This window comes from Bufo bufo, chromosome 6, assembly GCF_905171765.1.
Source record: "Bufo bufo chromosome 6, aBufBuf1.1, whole genome shotgun sequence".
Lineage (NCBI taxonomy): Eukaryota > Metazoa > Chordata > Amphibia > Anura > Bufonidae > Bufo > Bufo bufo.
Genome location: NC_053394.1, coordinates 327,881,784 through 327,900,363, shown reverse-complemented (window position 1 = coordinate 327,900,363; position 18,580 = coordinate 327,881,784). Strand labels below are relative to the sequence as shown.

The 18,580-nt window shown below is 43.6% G+C and overlaps 1 protein-coding gene across 1 annotated transcript in view; it reads right to left on the bottom strand.

Annotated features, from left to right (window-relative positions):
- The window catches only part of LOC121003167 (fer-1-like protein 4), a 144,940-nt gene that overhangs the window by 10,638 nt on the left and 115,722 nt on the right, over positions 1-18,580 (bottom strand). Inside the window, exon 31 of the mRNA XM_040434794.1 lies at positions 16,398-16,639. Coding sequence (XP_040290728.1) covers positions 16,398-16,639 — 242 coding nt within the window. The remainder of the gene's footprint in view (positions 1-16,397; positions 16,640-18,580) is intronic.

The window sequence follows — 18,580 nt, the reverse complement described above, 5'->3', positions numbered from 1 at the left end:
TTGAATTCAGCCATTTTCCATTGTACTTGGTGCAGGGAGAGACATCAGCAGGCACTAGGGACAGTGGTAGAAAAGACTTCATTGTGCTGAAAAATCGATTTAGAAGTTCAGGGAAAGATTATTCAAGGTGTAGGGAAAGGATAGAGAGGCATCATCTACACTATAAAAGGAGAACAGGGTGAAATAGGAGAGTGTACAGCCTGGGTAATAGGAGCGATTTACTATTACACCTTGCTGCACTAATTGGGATCCAAATTGCAGTTATACTACTGCTTTTAGGTTGTTTGCACTATATGATACATCAGTAATTCTAGCAACACTTCCTCATTGTTGGGGTGCAAGTTCATTTACAGGGTGTATTAATAAGAAATATTATATTATTCGTATCCTCCCCACATCTACATCTGGTCACCAGGACGCACATAGGACAAATAACTATCTCAGATCACGCACCAGTTCTAATCGGGCTAAAAATACAGACCCTCCCTAAGCGAGCGTACACCTGGCGGCTAACTGAACTCCTGCTCAACAATGAATCTTATAAACGTGGGATTATGAACTCACTAACTTCCGACTTTGCCGAAAACACATCAGAATCCTTACCTTCAGCCATAATTTAGGAAGCCCATAAGGCAATAATAAGGGTGAATTTATTTCCATAGGGACACACGCTAAACTGTGTCGAACTAAAGAAATTGATTCTCTTATGTCTGATATAGCGAAACTAGAGAGACTTCACAAGAAATCCTGGGTCATCCAGACTCTAGCAGAACTCATCAGTCTATGGGAGAAACTAAAGCAGCTCCTTAATCTAAAAGAAGCTAAGGCCTACCTATACTCACTACACAAAATATACCAACATGGCAATAAAGGATCTAGGCTTATGGCCTTGATAGCAAAACGGAGACAGGAACAACTCCACATAAAACAAAAATAACCACTTCATTGGGCAACCAAATCACAGAGACCAAAGGCATTGCTCAGCAATTTCAGCAATTCTACGCTGATCTATATAACATTCGGAAAAGCGAACCCCAATATATAAAAGCCCAGCGTAAAGAAGATATAGCAGCGTTCCTAGACAAATTACAGTCAGGTGCATAAATATTGGGACATCAACACAATTCAAAAAAATTTTGCTCTATACACCACCACAATGGATTTGAAACAAACAAGATGTGCTTTAACTGCAGACTGTCAGCTTTAATTTGAGGGTATTTACTGTATTTTTCGCCCTATAAGATGCACCGGCCTATAAGACGCACCTAGGTTTTTGACGAGGAAAATAAGAAAAAAAATATTTTTAACCAAAAGGTGTGCTTTTGGTGGGTTTTAAATTAATGGTGGTCTGTGCATGACACTATTATGGGGGATCTGTGGATGACGCACTGTCATGTGGGGGATCTGTGGATGGCACTGTTATGGGGGATCTGTGGATGGCACTGTTATGGGGAATCTGTGGATGGCACTGTTATAGGGGATCTGTGGATGGCACTGTTTATGGGGCATCTGTGGATGGTACTGCTATGGGGTGGGGGATCTGTGGATGGCATTGTTATGGGGTGGGGGATCTGTGGATGGCATTGTTATGGGGTGGGGGATCTGTGGATGGCACTGTTATAAGGCGGATCTGTGGATGACACTGCTATATGTCATCCACAGATCCCCCTCATAACAGTGTCCTCCAATACACCGGCCCTCTGCTCACCGCAGTATTTATAAACATTAATCCTTATCCTGTTAATAAGTTTAACTAAAGCTGCGCTCTCCCCTGTTCCCCTGTATCAGTACAGCACTTACGAACAAGCTTCCATAACAGGCAGAGCGGACGGCAGCAGTAACGTCACTCACTGACGTCGCGCCATTGCTCCGCCTGCTTCATTCATAAAGTGGGAAGAGCAGGCGCTTTTGGGGGAAAAAAGTGCGCGTTATGGGGCGAAAAATACGGTACATCCAAATCAGGTGAACGGTGTAGGAATTACAACAGTTTGCATATGTGCCTCCCACTTGTTAAGGAACCAAAAGTAATGGGACAGAATAATAATCATAAATCAAACTCTCACTTTTTAATACTTGGTTGCAAATCCTTTGCAGTTAATTACAGCCTGAAGTCTGGAACGCATAGACATGACAAGACGCTGGTGATGCTCTGCCAGGCCTCTACTGCAACTGTCTTCAGTTCCTACTTGTTCTTGGGGCGTTTTCCCTTCAGTTTTGTCTTCAGCAAGTGAAATGCATGCTCAAATCGGATTCAGGTCAGGTGATTGACTTAGCCATTGCATAACATTCCACTTCTTTCCCTTAAAAAATTCTTTGGTTGCTTTTGCAGTATGCTCTGGGTCATTGTCCATCTGCACTGTGAAGCGCCGTCCAATGAGTTCTGAAGCATTTGGCTGAATATGAGCAGATAATATTGCCCGAAACACTTCAGAATTCATCCAGCTGCTTTTGTCAGCAGTCACATCATCAATAAATACAAGAGAACCAGTTCCATTGGCAGCCATGCATGCCCACGCCATGACACTACCACCACCATGCTTCACTGATGAGGTGGTATGCTTAGGATCATGAGCAGTTCTTTTCCTTCTCCATACTCTTCTCTTCCCATCACTCTGGTACAAGTTGATCATGGTCTCATCTGTCCATAGGATGTTGTTCCAGAACTGTGAAGGCTTTTTTAGATGTAGTTTGGCAAACTCTAATCTGGCCTTCCTGTTTTTGAGGCTCACCAATGGTTTACATCTTGTGGTGGGCCCTCTGTATTCACTCTGGTAAAGTCTTTTCTTGATTGTTGACTTTGACACACATACACCTACCTCCTGGAGAGTGTTCTTGATCTGGCCAACTGTTGTGAAGGGTGTTTTCTTCACCAGGGAAAGAATTCTTCGGTCATCCACCACAGCTGATTTCCGTGGTCTTCCGGGTCTTTTGGTGTTGTTGAGCTCACTGGTGCGTTCCTTCTTTTTAAGAATCTTCCAAACAATTGTTTTGGCCAAGCCTAATGTTTTTGCTATGTCTCTGATTTGTTTTTTCAGCCTAATGATGGCTTGCTTCACTGATAGCGACAGCTCTTTGGATCTCATCTTGAGAGGTGACAGCTCTTTGGATCTCATCTTAAGAGTTGACAGCAACAGATTCCAAATGCAAATAGCACACTTGAAATTAACTCTGGACCTTTTATCTGCTCATTGTAATTGGGATAATGAGGGAATAAGACACACCTGGCCATGGAACAGCTGAGAAGCCAATTGTCCCATTACTTTTGGTTCCTTAACAAGTGGGAGGCACATATTCAAACTGTTGTAATTCTTACACCGTTCACCTGATTTGGATGTAAATACACTCAAATTAAAGCTGACAGTCTGCAGTTAAAGCACATCTTGTTAGTTTCATTTCAAATTCATTGTGGTGGTGTATACAGCAAAAAATGTTACAATTGTGTCTGTCCCGATATTTATGGACCTGACTGTATCTTTGCCCTCACTGACTATCTCCCAGCAATCGAAGCTAGACAAACAATTCACCTTAGATGAGTTGAGATCGGCTCTCACGTCATCTCCACAGGGCAAAAGTCCAGGCCCAGATGGGTTACCAATCCAATACTACAAATCCTTTAAAGAGATCCTGCTCCCTCCAATGGTAAAACCATTCAACTCACTAGGGGATGGAGTTAACTTTCCTACACAATCCTTAGAAGCTCATATTACGATATTACCTAAAGATGGAAAGGATCCCTCATTTTGTAGCAGCTCCCGAACTATCTCACTTCTTAATGTGGATATTAAACTTTATGCAAAATTACTAGCAAACCGATTGAAATCACTTCTACCGAGCTTAGTAAACGCAGAACAAGTCGGGTTTGTAAAAGGGAGAGAGGGCAAGGATAATACGCTATGGGTCCTGCAACTGATCCAGTTCGCCTGGTCTACTAAAACTCCTCTGGCTTTCCTCTCTACTGACGCAGAAAAAGCATTTGACCGGGTGGACTGTCCCAAACCCTAACAAAATTTGGGTTACCTCCACTTTTCATCTCCCGAGTAATGGCACTATACGCTGATCCCACAGCATCAGTAAGGGTCAACGGGTCATTATCCCCCTCATTCAAAATATTGAACGGGACATGCCAAGGTTGTCCCCTTTCACCCCTACTTTTTGTTATTACTATAGAGACGCTTATCCAACACATCAGACAACACCCGGACATAACAGGAATCACGGTCAGGAACCAAACGCATCTCAAGGCGGCATATGCCAATGACCTATTAATAATTACGTCCAACCTGTTTCCTTCCCGATATCGCACCACATTTTCTCTTCTTTCCAAAGACAATTACCTTTCCCAACTGGTTCAGGACCCGACTATAGGGACGGACATACTGGACTTAGTATTAACCAATAGACCTGACAGAACAACAGATGTGCAGGTTCGGGACACGTGGGAAATAGTGACACAGTCGTGAAGGAATTTTTTCCCCCTTAAGTGGGGAAAATTGGTTTGTACCTCACAGGAGCCACCCCCCACTCTAAACACTATCACCAAGGCAACACTCCGGGTATGGGAATCTCAATACAGAGCCGCCCACATCTGGTCCTCCCCCTACCCTATCACTGGCTTGGGAGATCTTATAGGTCTTACCACTCCGTATACATCCTCTTATCTACTGTTACAAAAAAGCCTGAACACAAGGAAGATAGGAGACATAGGCCTCATGCACACGACCGTTGTGTGCATCCGTGGCCGTTGTGCCGTTTTCCGTTTTTTTTTTTCGCGGACCCATTGACTTTCAATGGGTCCGTGGAAAAATCGGAAAATGCACCGTTTTGCAGCCGCATCCGTGATCCGTGTTTCCTGTCCGTCAAAAAAATATGACCTGTCCTATTTTTTTGACGGACAACGGTTCACGGACCCATTCAAGTCAATGGGTCCGTGAAAGAACACGGATGCACACAAGATTGGCATCTGCGTCCGTGATCCGTGGCCGTAGGTTACTTTCATACAGACGGATCTGAAGATCCGTCTGCATAAAAGCTTTTTCAGAGATGAGTTTTCACTTCGTGAAAACTCAAATCCGACAGTATATTATAACACAGAGGCGTTCCCATAGTGATGGGGACGCTTCTAGTTAGAATATACTGAGAACTGTGTACATGACTGCCCCCTGCTGCCTGGCAGCACCCGATCTCTTACAGGGGGCTGTGATCCGCACAATTAACCCCTCAGGTGCTGCACCTGAAGGGGTTAATTGTGCATATCATAGCCCCCTATAAGAGATCAGGGGCTGCCAGGCAGCAGGGGGCATACCCCCCTCCCTCCCCAGTTTAAATATCATTGGTGGCCAGTGTGCCGCCCCCCCCCCCTATTGTAATATCATTGGTGGCCAGTGTGCGGCCTCCCCCCCGGCCCCCCCTCTATTGTATTAATATCATCGGTGGCCAGTGTGCGGCCTCCCCTCCCCCGCCCCCCCCCTCCGTCGGCCCCCCTCCCCCCCTCTATTGTAATTTCATTGTTCATTGGTGGTCAGTGTGCGGCCTCCCCTCCCCCCCCCCCGCCCGATCATTGGTGGCAGCGGAGATTCCGATCGGAGTCCCAGTTTAATCGCTCTGGGGCTCCGATCGGTAACCATGGCAACCAGGATGCTACTGCAGGCCTGGTTGCCATGGTTACTTAGCAATATTACAATATTAGAAGCATCATACTTACCTGCTGGCTGCTGCGATGTGTGTCCGGCCGGGAGCTCCTCCTACTGGTAAGTGACAGGTCTGTGCGGCGCATTGATCTGTCACTTACCAGTAGGAGGAGCTCCCGGCCGGACACACATCGGAGCAGCCAGCAGGTAAGTATGATGGAAAGAGATGGTACCCTGCTTGCACCAGACTGTCTGCCTGACTAACTAAAAATAAACACAATGGATCGCGATGTCTACAACAGGACCTGGACCTCTAGAGAAGTATATCACTTACCCTGCATGCCTCCAAACTAGCCGGAGGCATTGGCTTAGTGTATCACTTTTTAATTTACATAGAATGCTGATGCTACTGTTATTCTATGTTAACCTCACTTGATTAAATATAAGTTGGCTATATATCTTTCTTGAGGTCTATGGGCTCTGAACGCCTAAGAACACCAACAGGATGTGTTGCATTTATATTTATCCAAGTGACTAAAAAACTAAAATGATATGTTGTATTTCATGTTCAAGAATATTCCACCAACCCAGATTATTGGGCCATAGTAACATGTATTCTAATATTTGCTTATTTCAATAAAAATAAATTTGAAACAAAAGCCCCAATAGTCTTACTCCTTGGAAGAGACATACTGTGAGTTCATAAGGCTAGAGGACAGATTAACGGTTCCCAAAACGCTCCATACGCCCAGAGATCATAGATCAAGGAATAGTAAAAGACAAGTCAAGCAGCTGGGTCGCACCTTTACCGTTTAAACCCTGGAGACAACGCTTACCTAACAACAAAGAACTTGTCTACAGTCGATTTATCTCCCTCAAATACAAACTTCAGAGGACACCAGAGACGAAAGAGTATTTTTTTACCTTCATGTAAAGGATATTCCAGAACAAACCATGCAGAAATGGCACCCACGCTCCGAGACTCCGAGTAGTGTTGGTACTTACCCATATTCGGCGTGTATCATCCTAAAAAACCAGGGCAGATACGAGTAGTATTCGACTCGAGTGCCAGGTGCGAAGGCGTCTCACTAAACAATGTCTTACTGTCTGGTCCAAAGCTCAACAACAGACTTCTAGAGGTACTTCTACGCTTCCGCAGAGATTCCATTGCATTTATGGCCGACCTACAACAGATGTTTCACTGCTTTCTCGTCAAGGAAGAACATAGAAACTACTTGAGGTTCTTCTGGTACCGCAACAACGATTCCAATGAAGACATTGCAGAGTACCGAATGAGAGTGCGCATCTTCGGAAAAAGCCCTTCCCCTGCAGTTGCTATCTACGGTCTCAGATATTCAGCCCGAGAGGGTGAAGCAAAGTATGGGTCAGATGTCAGATCCTTTGTCCAAAAGGATTTCTACATGGAAGACTGTTTGAAATCCACACCTACGAATGAGACCGCAATCAGTCTCCTGAAAAGGGCTCAAGAGATGCTCCCTCTATCCAACTTGTGGTTGCACAAAATCGCCTCCAACAGCCGTGAGTTAATGGAAGCCTTCTCACCCCAAGACCATTCAAGTGATCTAAAGGACTTGGATCTTAGCATCGACTCCCTTCCCATGCAGCGGAGCCTCAGTTTGCTCTGGGATTTAAAGGCAGACACATTCACCTTCCAAATCAGCAAGGAAGAAAAGCCCTTCACACGCAGAGAAGTCCTGTCCACCATAAACAGCTTATATGATCCTCTGGGATTCGTAGTGGACCAGCCTTCATGTAGCATGACCATATGCTTCTGTGCCATCTACTGAAGTCAAGGCGCTAAGACTATATATCTTCTGCAATGCTTCAGTCAAGGCGAGTGCTGCTGTAGCATACCTATAGACCATTGATGTCAAAGAACAATGCCATATAGGATTTGTCATGAGCCGGACCAAACTGGCACCACTCCGCGAACACACGATACCCAGACTGGAACTCTGCGCTGCTGTGCTTGCAGTGGAGTTGGCTGAACTTATAACTTCAGGAATGAACCTAGAATTTGAAGAAGTTTTATACGGACAGAAAGGTAGTCCTAGGATATATTTGCAACTAAACCAGATGCTTTTGCGTCTACATCTGCAATCGTGTGGTAAGGATCAGGAGATCCACTTGTCCGAAACAGTGGCATTATGTACCCACACATCATAATCCTGCGGACAACGCGACTAGATCCGTCGCACTAAGCCACCTTAAGGACACAACATAGTTTACGGGTCCTGCATTCCTGTATCGTTCAACGTCTTGCAGTATCGGATCCGACACGTTCGAATTGGTAGACCCAGATGCCGATGAAGAAATCCGACCTGAAGTATCTTTTCTACGCACAGTGACTTCTGACTGTCAACTCAAGTCCCATTCTTTCAACAGGTTCTCCATCTGGATGTTGCTCTTTTGTGCTATAGCCTGTGTAGTCCATACAGCTCAGACATTACCTGTGAGCCAGAAGCCCTGAAAAGGTTGGCATCCCTGCAAACATGCGTTTACTGCTCCTCAGCTGGAAAAGTCCAAAAACATAATAATTCGCACAATACAATGTGAATGTCATGCAAAGGAAATTGACTACCTCAGCAAAAGCCAAACAGTCTCCAAAGGTAGCGCTTTGGAAAAGCTTGATCCCACAATTGACCAAAATGGGTTGCTAAGAGAGAGGGACCCAGTGGTGGCATCTGTAGACACCAGACAGGGAGTGTTCTGCCCCAGCAAAGGTTCAGAATCATTTCAGATCACGTTTTGCTTCAGTTTCATAGTAATGTAGGGATTAGTTAGGTAACAGTACGATCTAGCGGTGGTAAAAATGTACTACACTTTGTTTTTCTATTAATAAAGATTATTGTATTGTGGGAGGTGCAGTGCATTCTGGGAAAGAGAAGCCTCCATGTTACAGTACATCAGCAGAGCTGTCTCCTGCATATCTTCTTCTTAAACTCCACAATCTTTGTGCAAGTATATCTGGTAAGACATACAGGGAGTGCAGAATTATTAGGCAAGTTGTATTTTTGAGGATTAATTTTATTATTGAACAACAACCATGTTCTCAATGAACCCAGAAAACTCATTAATATCAAAGCTGAATATTTTTGGAAGTAGTTTTTAGTTTGTTTTTAGTTTTAGCTATTTTAGGGGGATATCTGTGTGTGCAGGTGACTATTACTGTGCATAATTATTAGGCAACTTAACAAAAAACAAATATATACCCATTTCAATTATTTATTTTTACCAGTGAAACCAATATAACATCTCAACATTCACAAATATACATTTCTGACATTCAAAAACAAAACAAAAACAAATCAGTGACCAATATAGCCACCTTTCTTTGCAAGGACACTCAAAAGCCTGCCATCCATGGATTCTGTCAGTGTTTTTATCTGTTCACCATCAACATTGCGTGCAGCAGCAACCACAGCCTCCCAGACACTGTTCAGAGAGGTGTACTGTTTTCCCTCTTTGTAAATCTCACATTTGATGATGGACCACAGGTTCTCAATGGGGTTCAGATCAGGTGAACAAGGAGGCCATGTCATTAGATTTTCTTCTTTTATACCCTTTCTTGCCAGCCACGCTGTGGAGTACTTGGACGCGTGTGATGGAGGATTGTCCTGCATGAAAATCATGTTTTTCTTGAAGGATGCAGACTTCTTCCTGTACCACTGCTTGAAGAAGGTGTCTTCCAGAAACTGGCAGTAGGACTGGGAGTTGAGCTTGACTCCATCCTTAACCCGAAAAGGCCCCACAAGCTCATCTTTGATGATACCAGCCCAAACCAGTACTCCACCTCCACCTTGCTGGCGTCTGAGTCGGACTGGAGCTCTCTGCCCTTTACCAATCCAGCCACGGGCCCATCCATCTGGCCCATCAAGACTCACTCTCATTTCATCAGTCCATAAAACCTTAGAAAAATCTGTCTTGAGATATTTCTTGGCCCAGTCTTGACGTTTCAGCTTGTGTGTCTTGTTCAGTGGTGGTCGTCTTTCAGCCTTTCTTACCTTGGCCATGTCTGTGAGTATTGCACACCTTGTGCTTTTGGGCACTCCAGTGATGTTGCAGCTCTGAAATATGGCCAAAATGGTGGCAAGTGGCATCTTGGCAGCTGCACGCTTGACTTTTCTCAGTTCATGGGCAGTTATTTTGCGCCTTGGTTTTTCCACACGCTTCTTGCGACCCTGTTGACTATTTTGTATGAAACGCTTGATTGTTCGATGATCACGCTTCAGAAGCTTTGCAATTTTAAGAGTGCTGCATCCCTCTGCAAGATATCTCACTATTTTTGACTTTTCTGAGCCTGTCAAGTCCTTCTTTTGACCCATTTTGCCAAAGGAAAGGAAGTTGCCTAATAATTATGCACACCTAATATAGGGTGTTGATGTCATTAGACCACACCCCTTCTCATTATAGAGATGCACATCACCTAATATGCTTAATTGGTAGTAGGCTTTCGAGCCTATACAGCTTGGAGTAAGACAACATGCATAAAGAGGATGATGTGGTCAAAATACTCATTTGCCTAATAATTCTGCACGCAGTGTATACCTTTGTTTCAGGGACAGTATGCAGAGCTGTTCAAGTAGTTGTAGTGTCACTCAGAGTTACTTCTGTTAGATGTTAGTCATGTAATCTTATGTACAGGCAGCCATTTTGGACATGCATTTTCTCTGTTAATGTTATATTATATGCCATCTATGCTGTATGCTGATACATGCTATGCTTTATTCTTATACATGTCATTTGTATTCTTGTAGTTTTACTAAACAATTGAACACACATCAATTCACAATCCTGTTGACCAATAAACAAGTTAGACTACAGAAAACAGTCCTCTTATTTGGAATACAGGAATGGTTTATGCTGAAAGTCAGACTGCACACTGTGTGAACGTGTATGAAGACAGAACATGGAGAGTCCCAAGCTGTCATTTCTTTGTGAAAAAGGCAGTACCAGGCCTGCACACATATGTAGAACAGAAGGTGGGCCAGTCCATGAGCCTGTCGGTGTCTGCCAAAGTGCAGACGAGTGGAGCTGTAACTACGGTCAAGGGCAATATATGTCCTTTAAGGCCATAAACGATTTCTTGATGATACAGGCGGACAGAGGTATTCCTCTGTGTAACTTCGATGTTAGCCAGTGGCAGCTCATGCGTGACACCTGCTGTTTGCCCGGGTCCTTTGAGGAGGCCACTTTATTTGTCAGTCGCCAGGACTACAGGATAAACAACGTCATTCCACTGATTCATGTTCTGGAATAGATGCTGCTAAATCTGGCTGGCCAGGAGACAGGAGACATGGTGACTACATCTCACGACCACATGAACCCTGTGGGGGATGAACTAGAGGAGGAGGAGGACATTCGAGCACAAGCAATGCGTAGAGAAATGGCAGTTTTTTTCTACACAGGTGACAGGAGAGGAGGAACAGGAGCAGCCGGAGGAGCTATAGGGTGATGAGGAAGACGAGACAGATGACCCAGACACACCATGGCAGTATGCAGTGGAGATGGAGGCAGGGAGTCCATCCAAGTCACTTGCTTAAATGGTCCGATGCATGCTCAGTTGCTTGTGTAGAGACAGCCGAATTGTTACCATTCGGCAGAGGGATGACTATTGGCTCTCCACCATGTTAGACCCTCGCTACCGGTCCAAAATGGGGGCCTTTTTTATACCTACTGAGAGGGAGGACAAACTGAACTACTATCGAGACATCCTATGTAGTCAGTTAGCCGCTGCCTATGTGCGTCATCGCCCATCCTCACGCAGGTCTGACCGTGGGGCCTTTTGCGCTCACGTTCCACTGTCATGGCTGCTGTGGGGTGGGGGGGGGGCAGAAGCAGTAACAGCTCCATCAGCAGCAACTTAAGTCTAAAGTCGCTGATGAGCAGTTTTCTTCTCCTGTCTACTGAAGAAACTACTCACCAGCAGCAGCAGCTAGACATTGAGCAGAACCTGAGCCAGCAGGTTGTGGCATACTTGGAGTGCACCCTGGACATCGAAGATCCCCTGAACTACTGGGCAGCCGAACTCGATTTGTGGCCGCAACTGGCCAAGTTCGCCCTGGACAAGCTTTCCTGCCAGCTGTGTGGCATCAGAGTGGGTGTTTAGTGGGGCAGGGGCCATAGTTACCCCAAGAAGAACTCGCCTGTCCACCCAAAATGTGGAGAAACTGACCTTTGTGAAGATGAATAAGGCATGGATCAGCCAGTATTTTCAAACACCAGTGCCTGATGCATCAGACTAGATCATCCATGGTGCCACACCTAAACTTTGTCAAAAGAGACCTGCCTCTTCTGGCTACCTGCTTCAGCTACTATTCTGATGCTGCCATCCGCCTGATGCCATACCTGCTGCCAGGTGCTCCGACTGCCACTCACCATCTTCAGCTGGTACTGGTAATGCCCCCTCACCTCCCCATTCTGTCACTGGGCCACTCTGTGGTCTACTCATGCTGCTGCAACATCACCACTCTGTGGTCTCCTCAGGCTCCTGCTACCTCAACACTCTGTCACTGGGCCACTCTGTGGGCTCCTCATGCTGCTGCCACCTCAACACAAAAAAATAACTGAAATAAAGTGGCCTAAGTGGGAGGAAATGCTCAAATACCCCAAACATTGTGGTGTGTTTATATCCAGGGGAGCAATTCCTCTGCATGTGATCCGTTGCTAACGGCAATCCCCAGCAAAAATGCATACAATGGAAGATGTTGGCAGTGGACCACATGAACCACAAAAGCATCCTACACAAAATGGGATAATGTGTGGATGCGAATATAAAAATACATAAATCACTGCGAAAGGTGCACCTCTCGCAGTGATTTATGCCACCTCAACACCCTGTCATTGGGCCACTCTGTGGACTTATCATGCTGATCCCACCTTCTCCACTCCATGACTGGGCCACTATTTTGCCTTTTCGGCCTGGTTGACATCATTTATTTGACCCTTCTTCTGATCTGTCAGAAGGAAGGAAAAATGAGACGCACAATGGATCCTGTCTATATAGCAGCTGTAAGGCCTGTATGACATGGTCCCTATTTTGCATCAGAATTGGCTTATGATTTGGTAGCAAAAAGCAGGAGTGGGTACAAAACACAGAAGACATGCAAATATTCCAATTACATGTCATCTTTGTTTTGGATCCACTCCTGTTTTTTTTTTTGGCTTAAGCAATACTGATGGTTAACTGACCAAATGCTGACCAAGTGAAGGCAGATACTCAACAGACAGGGTCCGTTTTTTGGGGGTTATTGTTCAGATGGATCAGAGGAAGGGCAAGATAATCGGTGACGTCAACACAAACTTACTGCTGATAGCCTCTCTACTTTGTCAGGAGGGCTCTACTTGTATAAGCATTTAATAGAACATGTTCTGTAGAAATCTATGTGGAATCAGCTGACAACGGTGTAAAAGGAGTGCGCTCTTTCACGCTATAGTAGGATCTTGGGCCTCTGCACGGTTCTTTATACCTGGCGCTAACATTGACCTGTAAGGCTGAGTTCACACTTGAGTTATTTGGTCAGTTTGGGCTCCATAACTGCCGAAATAAGTGAAGTGTGCAGTGATTCTAAGATTGACGCCTGTCATCTGCGTGTCATACTGACTCACAGTATTGTTTCACTTCCACAGCAGACTCACTATGTGTGTTTCTGCAAGGCACAGTGTTCTACACCACTCCTCACCTAAATGAAAATGTAAACAGACCTGGCTGAAATATACTGGATTCACACGATACGGCAGTCATCCTTGCAGAGCCTGCGGCTATGTCGTCCCGCGGAAGACTTTCCGAGACTCTGCTGATAACAATAATCCTATCAGGTCGTATATCAATTGTAATTCCACTGGAGTGATTTATGTGATTGAGTGTCTGGAATGCAGACTCCTTTATGTGGGCTGTAGAACTTGGAAATTTAAATCCAGATTATTGGAACATCTAAATTATATCACAAACAGCACATATGTGAATATTTAGAGTGCTGCTAAACATTTTATTACCTCCCACAATAGAAGCCTGCATATCTTTTCTGCTTATGCAATAGAACGTGTGTTTCTTCCACAAAGAGGAAGCGATCTAAAAAGATTAACCCTACAAAGAGAAGCCTTCTGGATTTTAAGGCTAAATACAAGTAAGAGCATTTATTTGTTCGAAACGCGTTGACTGTAAATGGATATGTGAAGATTTGTGCCATTGATGTTGTATTACCCACTACTGGAAATAAAGAAACCATCACTCAAAGATTGCAGGTGCTGGAATTTCTATCATTTTTACAACTATTAAGGTCTTACCTACATCTCCGTCCAAGGGTGGATTGCTTGTATTTTAAAGCGGGTGAGCTGGATTTTCCTACTATCTATCCTACACCACTATACAGGCTCTCTGCAGCCAGGAAATAGCAGTTTTTTTATGTGGTTCGCCACTAATAAATTCTTGGAAAATTTGTGAGAAATTCGCTCATCTCTAATCAAGAGTAAATAGGAAAATAAGTGTTTTAACTACAAATCACAACAATCAACTCGGTAGCATTACATTAACCCTATGCAGCAATCCACTGGGTTACTGCACATGTGCATGCACTTCAGTAGGTGGATGTGTACATTGCTATAAGATAATCAATGTGTACATTGCTATAAGATAATCACCAGGGGGGTACCAGTATAATAACAAAGACAATATCTCACAACTGGAGCATTTTTGTAACAAAAAGTAAATTACAACAGTAAACTTTTTCATGCCGGAATATCTAAAAGTCACATTTAATGGTGGCACAATCCCTTTAAGTTCAGTACAGACAGTTACACAGTTACAAGATTTTTGTAGATCATTTTGTCATGGTTTATATCATATGTAGGCTTGAATGAATAGACCTTCGGATCATAGATCCGCAGTCGATTCGTTCAAAAACTTCATTTTAAATACGGTTTCCGTACAGCATTAAATGTATTGGCTCTGTGGAGCCAAACGTCCTCTCACCCAAAGTCGCGCGAGACTTGGCGTATTTAAAAACAGTTTAAAATAGGAAACCGAAGTGGGCTTTGGTACTGGCTGGTACCTCGGTACCGAAGCCCACTTTGGATTCCTATTTTAAACTGCTTTTAAAAACGCCAAGTCTTTGGGTGAGACGACGTTTGGCTCCACGGAGCCAATACATTTTAAGGCTGTACAGAAACAGCATTCAAAATTAAGTTTTTGAACAAATCCACTGCAGATCTATGATCCGAAGGTTAATTTGCTCAAGCCTAATCATATGTAATGGCTTTGTAACTATCTGCCTCTTTGCAATTATTGAGAATTTCTCTCAAGTCTGTAAACTACATTCCCTCTGAATAAAATATATTAAAAAAGACATGCATTTGTGTTTTTATTTATTATTTAAATTCAAAACCTAATCATTAGGAACTTTTTATAGCTGTTGCAGAATTTGAGGAAAAATATTCTGCTTTTTCTGAATGAAATATAATTCAGATACTTTGGGGGGGGATTTATAAAAACTAGTGCAAGGAAATCTGACTTAGTTGCCCATATTGCCCATTATCCAGTCCATTTCTGACTTTTGTCTGACAAATACATGTGCAAACATGTAAATGTTAAAAACAAGAATCAGTATTTACTCAGTGATTTCCATCAGTGATTGAGAGTTAAAACCAGGTGCTGTTCAAAAACAGAAACAGGTGCAAATCTTTCCATCATACCTCATCTCTGTGTAGGTTCCATTCCTGGTTTGGCTCACAAACACTGATAATAATCACTGATTAAACACTGACGCATGACAGCAGACTTAAAGTTGCTCAATTTGAAACTAAAAGGGGTTGTCCAGTGGTATCTTTTTTTGGAAAAGGTGCAGAGTGGGTTAAAAAAAAAGAAGCATTACTCCCCTCTGGGATTTCCACTAATGCTGCTATAATGATGATTACAGGTCCTGCTACCTGGTCCAGTCTCAACACCATTGAAATTACATGAAATAACAGCTCAGCTAATCACTGGTCGCATTAGTGACCTGCCTTAGCCAGTGATGGCATTTCTTGCCATTTCTTGTGTGTTGAGACTGGACCAGGAATTAGGACCCGATAATTGTCAGAAAGGCTCATTGGAGCTGAAGCGCTGCATGGGTGGATAAAGGCATGCATTAATTAAAGTGCTGCTTACACTTCTACTTGTGTGTAATAGTGTGCAGCCATCAAACAATTAACAATTATTAGTTAATTTTCCGTTGACTGGATCTTTAAGCCTGACTGAAAGATTATCGCTAGTCACCTTGCCTCATCTAATCAGAAATCTGCCAATCATTAGCAGTAATTGTTCTAAGGATCAACAAGCAATATTGGCCAAACAGCAAAAAATAGCTATTATTATTTTGTGCAATTGAAGGCAAACAACTTGCTAACAGTTAAAAAAATATATTTGCCTGTATAATAGGACCCCTAGGTCGCACACCCTCGACCCTTCAGCCATGGAGATTAGATAGACACAATATGACTAACTTGATATTACATGAATGTAATGCTTTAATACAAATTAAATAAGAATGAAGATCGATGGTACTTTATAGTTAATTTAAGGTGTAACCGCAACATATATTATATACTATATTAGATACTATACTTTTAACAAGTCTCTAGATATTGAATTGTAAAATGTCTGATTATAAATTCCTGATTTGCATTACTTAAAAATATTGGTATTTATTTCTATGGAAAACAATAGAAGTAGGTTAACTTAAGAATAACAAAAAGTTCAAAAAGGCGACATACCTAAGAAGTCATTGGCAGATATCCGATCATAATCCCAAACTTGGAGGGCAAGGAAGGCTGGCTCCCTATATTCTGTCTCTTCTATGGAAAAGATGGACTCTTTCTTTTTGTATGTGATCTCTTTCTCAGTGGGAAGGTAGTCAAACCGATACACAAACCTCCAATTGAAATTTCCTTCACCGGTGAGGGAATTAAAATGTACATCGGTCTCTTGCTTGTCTCCATTCAAACCTCTTATCCATCTACAAAAGTGATGTGTGTATTACAACCAATTGTATATAAAGTAATGCAACCCCAATTCCCAAAAAGTTGGATGCCACGTAAAATGTAAACAAAAACAGAATGCAAAGATTTGAAAATCTCATAGACCCATATTTTATAATAGATCTTAGAACACATATTAGATGTTGAAAGTGAGATATTTTACGGATTATTTTTTTTACTCATTTTGGACTTGATGGCAGCAACGCATCTCTAAAAAGTTGGGAGAAGGGAACCAAAAGGCTGGAAAAGTGGTACTAATAAAAAAACATCTGGAGGAGTGATTTGCTACTAAGTCACATGACTGGGTAGTAAAAGTTAGTGAGATGTTCAGCAATCTGTGAAAAACTGCAAAAAATGTCTAAAAATAAATGTGAAACAAATTCAGAAAAATGTTTTTCAATGTTACATTTTTAAGACTTTGGATATCCCACCAGCTACAGTACATAATATCATCGAGAGATTCAGAGAATCTGGAGAAATCCATGTGTGCACGGGACAAGGCTGACGGTCAGTACTGGATACTTGTGATCTACAAGCCTTCAGCAGGACTTTATTAAATATATGCATGATTCTGTATTGTAAATTACTGCAAGGGCACAAATGCATGTTAAAGCTGTATCATGCAAAGCAGAAGCCATGTGTCAACACGATCCAGAAATGCAACCATCTTCTCTGGGCAAAAGTTCATTTAAAATGGACTGAGGCAAAATGGAAAACTATTCTGTGTTCATATGAATCCATGGACGCCGTGTTCCGCAGACTTAAGAGGAAAGGGACCATCCAGCTTGTTATCAGTGCACAGTTCAAAAGGCTGCATCTCTGATGGTAAGAGGTTGCATTAGTGCCTATGGCATGGGTAGCTTACACATCTGAAAAAGCACTATCAATGCTGAACAGTATACAGATGTTTTAGAAGATCCCATCAAGACGACGTCTTTCAAAGGACTTGCTTATCACATCAAGTCAATGCTAAACCACATACTGAATCTATCACAGCAGCATGACTTTGCAGAAGAAGAGTTAAGGTGTTGAACTGGTCTGGCTGTAGTCTTAGGGTTGCCACCCGTACGGGAATGACCCGGACAGTCCGGGTTTGTAATCCTGTGCCCGGGTACAAGCCTTTCTCAGACCCGAGCACAGGATCAGCTGTGAATGATCATGATGGGGGCAGGTGCAGGGCACAGGGAGATGAGCGCTTCCATTGTGGAAGCGCTCATCTCCATAGTCATCTGTATCGCCGTCCTCAGGACAGCGATACAGACGGCTGTGCTGCAGCAGGGGAGGGAGAGGCGTCTCCCTCCCCTGTTCCTCTGATAGGCTGCTGGCCTTGTGCCTGCAGCCTTTCAGAGGCCGGTGCAGGCGGCGCGATGATGTCATCACGCCGCCTGAGCCATACAGCACGGTACACAGGCCGGGAAGAGGCCTGCATCGCATCGTTGGAGGTAAGTAAAAAAAAAATATTTATTTTTTTTAGAGAAGAGAGGCACCTGAAATTGGCACATATGGGGGAAGGGGTGGAAAGAGGCACCTTATACTGGCACATATTGGGGAGGAGGAGAAATGAGGCACTTGAAACTGGCACATATGGGGGAAGGGGGGGAGGCACCTTATACTGGCACATATTTGGGGGGGGAGAAGAAAAGAGGCACTTGAAATTGGCACATATAGGGGAAGGGTGGAAAGAGGCACCTTATACTGGCACATATTGGGGGGGGAATGAGGCACTTGAAACTGCCACATATGAGGGAAGGGGGGGAAAGAGGCACCTCATACTGGCACATATTGGGGGGGGAGAATGAGGCACTTGAAACTGCCACATATGGGGGGGGAGGGGGGAAAGAGGCACCTTATACTGGCACATATTGGGGGGGAGAAATGAGGCACTTGATACTGGCACATATAAGGGGGGGGGCAAGAGG